General features: G+C 40.7%; 1 protein-coding gene and 1 long non-coding RNA gene across 3 annotated transcripts in view; both read left to right on the top strand.

Moving 5' to 3' along the window:
* The first annotated feature begins 84 nt into the window (after positions 1–84).
* On the top strand, positions 85–1,476 carry LOC146594208 (uncharacterized). Its single transcript, XR_014896230.1, has 3 exons — positions 85–255; positions 825–928; positions 1,414–1,476. It is a non-coding gene; the product is annotated as an uncharacterized LOC146594208 (long non-coding RNA).
* Positions 1,477–1,530: 54 nt separating this feature from the next.
* Positions 1,531–13,032, top strand: part of LIMS2 (LIM zinc finger domain containing 2) — a 34,970-nt gene continuing 23,468 nt past the window's right edge. For both annotated transcript variants that reach the window (XM_085307937.1, XM_085307935.1), the window contains exon 1: positions 1,531–1,626. In XM_085307937.1, the coding sequence (XP_085164063.1) occupies positions 1,616–1,626 (11 nt within the window). In that variant the 5' untranslated portion in view covers positions 1,531–1,615. The remainder of the gene's footprint in view (positions 1,627–13,032) is intronic.

Here is a 13,032-nt window from a genome sequence, read left to right as displayed (position 1 = left end):
CGTTGGCGGCGGTGTGGAGCGGCCGAGCCCGCCTCGTGAGGCGGGGAGCCGCGTCGGGCCCCGGGGCCGGCCTCAGCCGGGGCGCTGCTCTGCCCGCCTTTCTCTCGCCTTGCAGGGGGGCCTGCGGCCGCTGACGTCTGCTCTTGCTTTTCTTCATGTGCTCGTGATTTCAGAGGACGGAGAGGCTGGTTTGCCTGAGGGAGGGGGAGCAGTGCTGAGGGGTGCCCGGCGTTGAAATGAAACACCACTGCCACGGTGAGGGTTCACCTCGCTGCGTCATGGTACCACCATGGTATTATGGGGTGCTATCACCCTGAAAGTGTAGCTTAGTAAGAGGTGGTATTTGAGACAGATACGTTTCACACGTAACTTCAGAGTAGGCAGGAGGAAGTGGTGTCCAGTGGTTAGATCCTAACGGAGTATCTGGAGACTGGGTTTTGCCCTGCTCTGTGCTTCTTCTGGGACTGTGGTCAAGTCACGTCACTGCCTCTGTTCCTCAGGCATCCAGTCTGAGTCATCTTTCTCTAAAGATTGGTGGCAAGAACATAAATATTGTTAGGTATCCAGATGTATCTAGATACTGCAATAACTGAAGACAAAATGCCTCTGTTGTGGAGAATGATTAGGAACTCGTCTGCAGATTACTGGCTGCGCCTTCAACAATTTCTGTTAAATCACTGGATATTTACTATTAAGTTAATCTATTACCCTGATCTATTGCCCAACCAAACAAAACCAGCATGAGAGCATCTGACTCAGTTCTTAACAGTTTTAACTATATAATTAAAATACCGCATGCGATGCTTAACCTGTATGATTCTCAGTGTTTACTGCAGGACTGAAAAGGAGATGTTTGCACACTATGAAACGCAGGGAGCACAGAGCTGCCGTCATCAGTCCCTAGCTTTTAAGGATATTCATAGCGATGGTGAGTTACATCACACCAACTGCCCTAGAAGATAAAGTTTGAAACCAATTTTGGACTGAAATTCTCTGACCCTTTCGGAGGTCATTTTAGCATTGCGTTACTGTGTCAGAGAACATAAAGATTTCTAGCTGCCCAGGACAGAGTTCTGTCACTAGCAGAAGAGCTTTGATGTTATTGAAAATGTTGGCATTCGAAGGGGTTTTGTCCCTATTTAATGCCATCTAACCACTTTTCAGAAGATAGCATTCCAGATGTGTTTTCTGCTGCTCTGGAGGTAAAACACTTCTTCTTGGGTCGCAGGAGAAACGTCACCTCTCTAGTCCTAGATATAACGGCCCATCCAAGGCAGGAGCTCCGTGATAAGTGGCGCTGGAAGCGCCTCTCCCCTCCCTGCCACGGAGACCCGCTGAAGCATCGGAGGCTCCGAGGGCCGGGCAGGCCCAGCTGCCGCCGCTGCCTAACTCCCTTTTTCTTTCCCTTTATAGGAAAAGTATGCGCGGCCCGGGGGGGGGGCCGCCCTGAGTCACCGGGGGCCGCGGCCGCCGCCCACGCGCGGGGGGCCCGGGCGGCCTGGCCGGGGCGGGGCCTCGCCCGCCCTCGCCGCCCGCCGGGGCCGCCCCGCCGCGCCGCCGCCGCCCGCTCGTCCCGCCGCGCCGCTGCCGCCCGCCGCGCCGGAGGCGAGCCGCCATGACGGGCAGGTAAGGCGGGACGGGACTGGGGCGGGGGGGTCGGAGCAGCCCCCGGTGGGCCCAGGCGGCGCGGGAAGGGGCGCTCCGCCGTGAGCTTCAGCCGCAGGGGGCAGCTCCTGCCGGCTCGGCGCGGGTGGCAGCGGGTCGGAAGCGGGCGTGGGGGAAGAGCAGAGCGAGGGCTGCTCCGCTGAGCCCTTCCTCTGCGTGGGGACGCGTTGTAGGGCGGCGGGAGGGTCAGAAACAGAGCTGGGACCGTGGCCGCGCATTGGCCAGACTGCCGCCTGCGGCGCGGGGTGGCAGGCTGCAGCCATCCCGGCTCCGGGGCCCTCCTGTCTGTCCCGGGTCCTGCGCCTCCAGTCCCCTCTTCTTGGGGCTGACCTCAGAGGGAGACCTTCCAAGAGCTGTTTAAAAACCCTGGGTAAACTTTGAGCTTGATTTTCCTGTGCTGACGCAGGAGCACTCTGCGAAGTCACGTAATTGACAGATACGAAAGAAAAGCAGCGGGGAAAGTGTTCGCTGGTGTCTTGAGAGGGACTGAACAAATGTTTAATGTCTCTGACACTTGTTTCCACATCTGTAGAATAAAACACAGATGTCTTAAAGCGGTTTGTGAAAATAAGCTTGTTTTTATAAAATGTCTCGAAGAAAAGCGCAACAAAGTAATATGAAAATTAATAGGTTATCTTTTTAGGTTAGCCTTCCTCCTGAATATTGCTGTCTTTATCGTAATCTCAAAGCATCATTCTTCATGACTAGAAACACAGATCTGGAGAGCTTTGTAAACATTTTTTTTCTTCTGTGTATAAAGTCTTCAGAGTTGAATTATGCTGTTTCTTACTATTATTCAGTTCTCAACATGTTTTGTGGGTTGTTAGGTACAATAATATGCTGAATAATTGTTACAGCCCCACCTAAGAGTTAGGTGAATGTTCTTCTATTTTTGCTGTCTCTGATGTTGATAGGTGGTTATGCATACTCTTAACACTTCTAGTTTTCATCACGTGTTTTTTCATTAAATTGTCTTTCTGTTTTAATGGTCCCTTTTGTTCCTCAGCCCTGTGAGATGGGTGCATATTTATCAATGTATGTTATTTTCCTTAAAACTACACAAGATTCAGAACCTTAAATGTGTACCAGTGCAGTTCCTGCATGTGGACGAGCAGCAGGAGATAAGAGAAGAATTTTTGACTTTATGAACCCACCTTACTCTATTCCTATAGCTCCAGTGTGTACCACTGTTTAGACTGAAATGTCTCCCCTCAGCTGAAATCACTCAGCTACGGAGGAGAGCAGGAAATTACTGAGGACGGTAATCCTTGTGTCCCTCTTTCTTGTGCTTCGTTGGAAACCTGCCTTTTAAGGTAGAACCCTGTATTCAGTTAGAAGTTCTAATATAAAGCATGACGCATGTGGAACGTTCCAAAGTAGCTGAGACACTGTAGAGTGTGCAGTCCTCCAAAATAATACAGGATTTCTCTCTTCTTTCCCTCAAATGCATTTAAGGTTGTTAAGACGGGAAGGCCTTGGCTTTAGCGTTTGAAAAGTGAATTACATAAATACACTGTTATTTATTTGCCTTGGAAGTAATTTTTTTGAAGCCATCTGTTATTTAATTTTTTCAGAAAGGTTTATTCTAGGAAATTTGTCAACTATGAAAATTTCTGAATCTCTGTCTGCCATGGAACAGTTAATCATTCTGTCCTGGGGACTGTCAGACAAAGATTTGTCATAGCTGTAATGTAACTGGCTTTTTTTCCTCAGTAATAGTATAATCCATTTAGGGTAGCTGTTTGCCAGCAAAACAAAATCTGTACTTGGTTTTCAGTATTTATGAAACACTGGCACTGCTCAGCCCATTGCAAGACCAATACCTTTTGAGAAGCACCGTGTTTAGTATTGTTTTCAGGATGGGGCTGATTCTTAGGTCATTAGAAAGAATTCAGCATTGAGAACATACTTTTTTAGACCTTCCTGTAAGTCATTGTACTGAATGTTGGTTGATATCTGTTAAGTAGTAATTTTTAAAATCTGTCAGTATTATGTAAGATGCAGGGATTCTGGGCTTCAAAAAGGGGATGTGGAATATGTGTGTAAATGTCTCTCTGGTCTTGTAACTCTGCACATAAAAGTGAATGATCTTGTTCTGTTACAAATGTTAAAGAGAGGAAGATTGGAGAATGTGCACTGCTGGCAATGTTACTCTTTTTCACTTTACTTTCTGGTTGAATGAGAACACAAAAGAACTTGCTTCTAGGTACTATGATTAGTGATCAAGATGGAAAATTCTTTTCAAGTGTCCTATCCCTTGCAATTACAGAAAGTATCTCCTGAACTTAAGTAATTGCAGTAATTTGATTTACTGAGTTTTAGCATTAAGAAAAACAGAATTCCAGAAAACGCAAAGAAAGATGTGTACTTCTGTGTATTCTTAGTGTAAAATCATTAGATATAGCTGACTATTTGGCAAACAAATCTAAATAGTAAATGTATCACATATGAGTTTACGTTGTTACAATGTGAGGATTGTGTTTGGTTGGAGAGAAGTGGTAAGTAGATACATTAGAATTTGCAAATAATAATTCTGACTGCCATACCTTGTCTGAGCTATTTTATTTCTCTGTACCCAAACTGTAATGTGGCTGTTATAGTCCTTAGCTTTCAAGAGTAGTCTGTAGCATGCTATTAACTTTTTAAAAAATCACTTTCATATTTGAACATACCTGTTCCAACTATTGTCCAAAGATAATAAAACAGAAAGAAGTTAGAGAAATGTTCCTCTGTATATTTTGCTAAGCTTATTGTTGCTTAACTACGTTTGGAAGCGAACGTCTCTAAAAAAGTATTATGCGTTAAAAAATAATGTGTTCTAAGCACTCTCTTTATGTGTTTAGCAAAACTGAGAAACAAAATTTATGTGATTTTGGTGCTTTTAGAAGTTTACCACAGTACCTCCTTATAATGAATAAATAAAGACCAGTTCTATACTTATATTTGATGCATTTTTTCTGACACCTTATTTTCTTTTTTGGCTTTTTCCGCCCTTTTTTTTTTTTGGCTGTTTTGCCCTTTTTTTCTTTTCTGGTTGTGATGGACTTGTTCCTATGAAAGAGGAACTGTGACATGTCAGTAAAGAAACAAAGTGCTATCAAATACCCAAAGCAGAAAATAAAACAGAGTTGAAGATAATTACTTCCAAGATAATTACTGCTGCGGTGTTGATTAGAAAACAAAAGGTAAAAAATGCCTATGTTGTTCTACATTTTGACTTTAGAAATTACTTTAAAGATAATACAAAGCCTAAAAGAAAAAGTTCTTTAAGTGCACATTTCAGGCCATTATTTTTGTGAGAGATCTTTGTCATCGCTATACTTGGCCTAATTGGGATCTGGATACGCCTATGTACTTCCTGCAGTCAACAAAAGAAAAACAGCTGCATTTACAGATATGCTTATTGATTGTTCCTAATCCAGTTGAGGTAAGAAATAAGAATATATTATTTTCCAGGAAAGTATTAGGCCAGTAGCTGACTATAGGCTTTTTAATTTGGGAGAGGAGCTGGTGCTGTGCATGCAGTCTATTTTATGATGTAATTGCAAGCAGAGTGATTTGAAGGATGATAGGATAGAGTATAAAGGGTGATAATACAAAGAAGGGTTCTTAGTACAGACTAGAAACTACAAGCGTCAAACTATCAGATGTCTCGTCTGCCTGAGTTAAGAGCAGCTACTTCTATTTTTCTGGGTTAAAGAATGTCTGTTCAGTCTTGCTACCTATCCATCTGAATCTGCTCTCTGAGACTCTAGATTAATTTTAACTTATTGAAAAGTCCTTAAAGGTCTGTTCTGAGGACCTAGAGGTGCTTCTCATAAGGGAACTACTAATGAATGCTTAGAAGAAGTCTAGCTGCTTTCTACTCCGCTTTGGCTCAGAAAGTAACCTGCGATAAGAGTCTGGCATCAACCCTGTCTCTTAAAAGTTATCTGCCAAGAGAGAAAGGAAAACTGTGCATTTGCACTCTTTACCTATGAGGCAGCAAGAGAGGAGTATGAGTGAGCTTGCATATGTTTTGAGGAATAGGAAGATAGAGTGGTTATTGTTTTGGTATTTTTCCTTCCAATCCCTTCATCTTGATGAAAATCATACCTCTCTGTGGAAGATTGGTTATTCAGAAACCAATGAAACCATGTCATAGGAGCAAGAAAAGTGAAAGCTGGATATTTGAGGGAGAAAGAGACTTTTAGCTAGATTGCTTAAGTGATTTAATGTTTTGGTGATCTGATATTTTGCTTTTTATCAGAGGCGAAAAAGCTAATATTTATTTTAAACTGTTTAATTGATACTGAGGTGGCCAGAGCTGAAATATCTAACGTTTAAATGATCAGCAAAAATCCCCAATTTGGAGGACATTTTTGTTCTTATTTTCCTTTTATTCATGTCATATAGTAGATATGAAAAAGGGCAAATGCAGTTGGGACAAAATGATACTGCAGGTTGTTGTCAGTATCCAAACAACTCTCAGCGAACCATAGGCTGAATTGTAGATGTCGAGATTACTGATTTCTAGTTTTTGAAATGATGAGGTTCTCTATATGTGCCTGTTTTGCTGAATACCAGTAAACCCTTATGTTTCCTCTTAAAGGGTAAAAAGGATCTCTGCTGATTAACACTCATCTAATCATTATGAAATCATCACTTTTACTGCTCTCTCTTTTTTCCCCTATTGCCTGTCAAATTGTAGTCATGGAATATACAATACTTCATCATTATACTACAAAATCCTTTGTTTCTATAACTTAGACAATAACAATAATTAGTTTGTAATGACTCTTGAGTCGTTTTTCATGGCAGTACTGATCAGATGACACTGATTCAGCCATTCCCATCACCCTCCACCCTTTTCCCTTTGTTCTCTTTGAAAAGTGACTTCTGTATTCTCAAATTTTTACTCTTTTTAACCCCCCACCCTGAGCCACTTGTGCCTTGTGGTCCTGTTCCCTTCTTGCAGAGGTGGGTGGGGAGGGCAAGTGGCAGAAAGCAGAACTGTTTGAAAGCCATATTCAGTTCTCAGCAGAGAAAGAGCTCTGGAGGCTGGAATGCCAAGTATGTTCATTTTCTCTGCTTCCCAGTCCTCCACAGCATGCGACTTCTGCAAAATAGTGTGTATCTGGAGAGTAAAAGTCTATACATTTTTGTTTCCTGGAGTGTGCTTTATCCAAATGGAAGGAATAATTCTCTTGATTGCAGTATCCTTAATATGTTGCCTGATGCAGCAGCCTGCAGGGAGCCAACTTAAGAGTTGCCAGGAACAGATACTGATCTGTGGTAAACTAAAGCATTTGTTGTCAAGGTCTAATCTATTTTCTGTATTTCTCTGTTGCTTTCATCAGCGAGTCTTACTGATTTCAGTGGATTAATTATGTGAAGACTGAGGTGTCTTTTTTTAATCTTACCTCCTGGATGATGGAATTTATAAAGATACATAATGCAAGTCTTAACACAATGAACTGCTGATGCAGACTCCTAGTGTGCTGGCTTAAATAGGTAACTACTAGTGGGATACAGGAAAGAGGTTGTCTGATCCTTAAGACTGTAAAAGAATGTTAGATGAAGAAACAATGCTTGAGCAGGAGTCTATCCATCCTGCTTTAGCACTTTTGAAATGTAAAGGAAACTCCCAAAAGGAAGGTGACTCATAGAAATATCATTATCGCTGGTGCTCTCTCCAGTTGTCTTTCTACATTCCCCTTCACAGTGGCATTGGGTGCCATGGCTGGCCTGAGACTTCAGGGGCTGGCATCCTCCAAACTTTATCAACGCCGGCAGGATCGGCTAAGTGGCACAGGGTCACTCCTGAGCAACAGGACAGATACAGCAGCTGGGATACATGGGTATGTCTCCAAGATGAAGGGAATGGTATTGTTGAAGCATTTTCCAAGATTTGTTCATTTTTTTGGCTTTTTTGTCTTTTATTTAAATGGGGAATTGACTGCACACAAGCAGACAGGGTGAAGTCTGTTTATTTTCATTTCCAAGTAATGTATGAAGGGAAGGACTTCCCTGGCAAGGAAGCTTTCTGCTTTTAACAATAACAGGAAAGCAACCATGGAGAATCTTTCCCATTTTGAAGGACTGCACAGGATTTTTCAGACCCAGCATTACTGCTAGTCTTGTTAATGGTGAAGTATTTATGTACAGTAAGAATAAAGAAATAGAGTGAAATATAGTAATTTTTCAAAATGCTGATTGGTTTTTGCTGTCTCTTTGATCTTAAGAGTTCAGTAGCACGTTTCTTCATCTGTACTGTTAATAACTGGCTAGTTGATTTTAGATGCTGTAAATAACTCCAGTGTGTCGGATAATTAAGCTTCTAGTATAGCTGCTTTTTGAGATTACTTAGGATGTGTGGAACAAAGCTTCTTAAGTCTCTCCCCAGACAATTCTTTTGCTTGATTTGTTCATTACTTTTTCTATACTTCTGATTAAAATTTTAATTTTCTTCTCAATTGAAGAAAAGTTAAAAAGTTATCGTTGAGGTTAATTTGGGGCAGGAGAGAAATTAACAGGAATTAAATAAAGCTTAATGTATTGCATTTTGGAAGAATTCTGAGCAGTGGTGTGGGATGCAAAATCCGAGTCCCTGGGAAGATCAGTGAACATGCAGGAGAGAGATTTCCTAGCAGTCAAAGGCTTTGGGTTTAAGTCTCCTCTTAGCTGGAGGAAGACCTGGTGCTCACTCATAATTCAGCAGTTGGGCTGGCTTCTCAATTTGAACGCTCACTAGAACTCCTACCTTCACACTCTTCCCTAGTCTTTTCTTTTTACCTGTTTGGTAGTGGGTGAGTTCTCAATTTTTCCTGTACAAAGTGTGAGTGTATGAGAAGTAAGCACGGAGAGAAGTAAGAGGACAGTGAAATAAATTTCAATGCCGTTGAGAGGAGAGGATGCTGTTCAGGAAGAGTGAGTATTACAAGGAGCTGGTGAGAGATGAGAAAGTAAGCACTGAAAAACAATGAAGTAACGTGAACAGTGACACTTAACAGAAAAGCAGTGTGTCAACTGAAGATGAGAAGCATGAGTAGATAAATGCTGAGGCATAGTCATCTCACATTTTCAAAATATAATTTACTTTCAGCTAGTTAACTGTTTAATTGTAACATGTAAAACTCATCTCTGCAGAGAGAGGTGAAGGCACTTTTTTTTTCCTGTGGTAGCTGAACCTGCTGTCTGAATTTGTAAATGTGACATATTTTTCCAAGCCTTGTTTTTTAAAATCTGAGTTTAAAACACTATCTTAAGTAGACATAACTTGATTCGCTATGCAGGAAGAAAGCCCTTTTCTGAACAGTCACGTTTGTAGTGCTGTCAGCAAGACAGCTACATTATTTCCAGTTTGCCTTCTATGTCAGCTAGATTTAGGAGCGGGAGCTTGGTGTTTGGAAGAATGCTTATATGCGAGAGGTCTCCCTTTTTAAACTTAAACTTCTGCACGAGGCTGCTAAAGGAGATGACCTGGGTTGTGCTGACATACATATGCTGACAATAATTGTTCTCCAGATGCTCTCTGTTGGCCTTGGGCACTTCAGTAAGTTGTAGCCTAGGAAGACTGAAGTGTGACTGGGAGCTAGCTCTGAAGCCAAGCATGTCTAGACTTAGAGGTAGCATTAGACGGGAGAAACCTGAGGTGCTGATAATGTGTTGTGTTGGAGCAGATAGGCTGCATATATATTGCTGTGATGACACGGCATGTACTTGCATATAAACTATATGCTGGCAGAATTTTTAATAAAGCCAGGCAGGATGGAAAGAAATAACTTTTGCAGGTGCCAGAGTGATTTAGGAGAGAATTCTCTAGATATGTAAATCGAATACATTTTCACATCATAGTTTTTGAAACAAAGAAAACATAAAGCTACTTATTAAGACTTCTTATTCAGCAGGTGTCCAAGCTGAAGATTATAATCTGCCATGGAATTTTGCCACCCGAGTGACTTGTGTTTTATCCACAGTTTTTGAGCTACACATAATTTTTGCTTCTACCTCAAAAAGTCCTGGTAGTTTTTATCCCTTCTTCAGGCAAATGGCTGTAATCCAAAAGCAGTGTTGTTACTAGCTGATGATAGTTATGAACACGTTTGGGAATGATCTATCTTATCAGTACCAGTAAACAAACAGCGCTACAGAGAGATTTTAGCTCCTTTCAGATAATGGAGTACGAGAAACATTTATCTGTTTAATAGAAATAGATGTGAAAATGGTACATGCTTGAAAATCGAAGGGTATTTTTGGTGTCAGATGTATAATCTGTTTAAAACGTGTACACTTCTTGTTGATATTTCCCCAGGTTAAGTGGACACTGCTAAATATTTGACTTTGTTTGTGGTTATATTGGAAGTAAGCATTACCTTCCATTGAAAGGGAGTGCTGAATACCTGTTGCATAGGACATTTTTCTGTGTGACTGCCAATGGACTTGCATTGCTGCTGCTGGTTTCAGGCATCTGCATGATGGCAGTTTCCCCTGCACGCTAACCATGCAGACATTGTGCTCTGTTCTCAGCTGCAACCTGTGAAGGAGTGGGATCTTTTTCTCAACCTCTGGCTCCCACAAATAGCAAATGACTGTAGCTGGTAGGCCAAGGAGTGATGAGGAACTACAAATACTTTTCTCCACATTGTGCCTATAAAGCTGCATTTGTATGTTTTTCTTAATTTCCATTGTTCTCGGTTAGTAAATGAAAAGTAAATGTGCTTATTTCTTTCAGAACTTGGGGGCTACATAGTGAAGGGAGATCTGCTGAAAGAAACAGTATTAACTTGTTATTTAGCTAACTAAAAACTATTTAAATAGGAAGTAAATGGAAAATACCATGTAAGCAGAAGGAGAAGTTAAACTATGCACATAGTATTATCAAATGCACAAGGAATCATACACTGACCGAATAGGATTTTTTTTTCTTTGGCATTTTATGAGTGTAATAAAATTGAATGCTTTAATAACAATTAAAAAAAAATTATATAACCTGATAACATCCCTTAAAACAAAGTTGACCTACTTTGAGAAAGCTTTCCAGAAAAAGAGTGAATTCAAGTGAAGAGATCTTGGAAAAATGGTAGGGGTGGTCATGATCTGATACACTTCCTCTTTTTTTTTTTCTTTGTGTTGGTCATTATCTATTAAATGAATCATAGTCCAGTATTGTCCCAGAAAGATTTTTTTTTTAAATCTTTGTCAAAGTTAAGGACTTGAAGTCATACACCCTTAACCATGCTACAGAGTAGGTAGGAATCCCCCTCCAGGAGTGTTCTAATTTTTATCTTGGCTACTGGGAATTAAGATATACGCAAGCAGTGGTAGTTTTTTAGGTTATTGACTTTCACTATTTTATACATATATGTGTGCACGTATATACACTACAAGTGACTATGTAAATCCTATCATATTGTGTTATTTTATCTAAACAATGGTTTTTACTGGTGGACCATATAGGAATATGATGTTTAATAGACAGAATATATCTGAAACTATTATCTGTAGAAGGTAAATCCATATTGACTTTAGTGATGTAAGGTGCAATGCTTTCAAATATTTCCACAGCAACTGTACCAGTAGCAGAAAATAAGTCTCCTAATTAACTTCTACTTCATATAAAGAATGTTGATTTTTTTTCCAACTTGAGAGCAATGCTAATACTTTATAATAAATAGTCCTGAAAAGTCACAGCATGAGGAACCCACTGCTAATTATAATGGTAAATAACCTATTTATGTAAATTAGATATTTTAAGAAAGAACATTAGTTAAAGTTATGGGGTATAATGGAGAGAGACTGGAAAATGTGTTGTTCAAGCACTGGTATTTTGTTGGGTTTGTACAGGACTGGAGAACTTCAGGATGTTTTGCTAGTGGTGTTTTAATAGCCTTTCCTGTCTTTGTGTTATCAGCTTATTGTTAAAACAGAGGAGGATTTTGTATTTTACTGCGTTGCATGCAAAAAAAATCAGTAATTAAAACGCAAGTAGCACTCCATATTTGGTGCTGTCCTTTGTGGGGAAGACTTTTATCTAAATATCTTATGGTTGACACAGTAGGCCAATCTTTTCATGGTCATTATGAGCATGACCACCAAAAGGATGGTTTTAGTCTCACTCTTCCTCTACGTGTGCTGCTGGCACAAGTGTTTGTGTAATCTGGTAGGCTAGATCATAGAACTGCTCTGAAATAAATTATCCTCCCTCAGCCTTGGTGAATTTTAACAGTGATCCAGTTGAATCAGTGCTTGCTCTAGCACAAGGGAAAGGACGCACAGGTGTGTAGTTTAGGGAGATTATGGAACTATAGCATATATGAAAATAGAACTCTGACATGAATGGAAAGTCATGCCTTTAGAGCAATGTTGAAGTGTCAAACATTAATTTGAGTGCAAAAGAGTAAAATGTCTTAAAAATAGATGCAAAGTCACAAATGAAAAGGCAATGGAGAGGTAAAATTCAAGTTATGATTACCAAAGGTCTACTGCTGCTGGTTTGTATTATTGCGAACACTAGGTTAGGGAGTGCTATATGATTTAGTTGTCTCTTGTATAGCTGTCCCCAACAAACATTAGCTGTATTATAGCTGAGACAGAGAACAATAATTTTATAAATACAAGCAGCAGCAGCCAAACTATTTGTAGAATAGAAGGAACCTGAACAGAAAGTTTACGCTCCCCAAGCAGCTGCAAATTCACAGCTTCTCTAGAGGAAGGGGGGGCAGGAGAGAAGGTAAATGGGTTTTGCCTGGAAATGCTTGACCATCTGAGCTTTTCTGTGTACTAGGAAAACAGTTCTGAGGATGCCTTTTGCATCAAAGGTAATCTCTGTAACTTTTCAATTGTTCTTCTTTCAGCTGTTCTCTAGCACTGGGGACATGAAACTAGATGAAAACTGAAACTTGAACCTTTTTATGCAATTAGCTTATCTTATAAAACCATAGCGTTAATTCAGAAGACCTCAATAGTGAACAATATCTCTTTGGTTTGGGAGATGATAAATTGTGCTTTATTGTAATATGTTCTTATTTTCTTGACCATCTGTTTCCCAGCTCACCCTGGAACGTTTAATCATAAGAATTTTTTCTCTTCTTTGAATTCTACTTCTGAACCTGCCTCAGAGCAGGTTTACTGGCCAGCTGGTAATGAAAGAGTGCTCTTTTCATAGAATCATAGAATCAGTAAGGTTGGAAGGGACCTCTGGAGATCATCTAGTCCAACCCCCCTGCTCAAGCAGGGTCACCTAGAGCATGTTAGTAGGGTTGCATCCAGGCGGGCCTTGAAGATCTCCAGAGAAGGAGACTCCACAGCCTCTCTGGGCAACCTGTCCCAGTGCTCCGTCACTCTCACAGTGAAGAAATTCCCCCTCACGGTCAGGCGGAGCTTCCT

The sequence above is a fragment of the Rhea americana genome, unplaced genomic scaffold (assembly GCF_003343005.1).
Source record: "Rhea americana isolate MKP2758 unplaced genomic scaffold, rheAme1 scaffold_269, whole genome shotgun sequence".
Classification (NCBI taxonomy): Eukaryota; Metazoa; Chordata; class Aves; order Rheiformes; family Rheidae; genus Rhea; species Rhea americana.
Note: the sequence above shows the minus strand (reverse complement) of the source record. Positions and strands in the feature narration are given on the sequence as shown.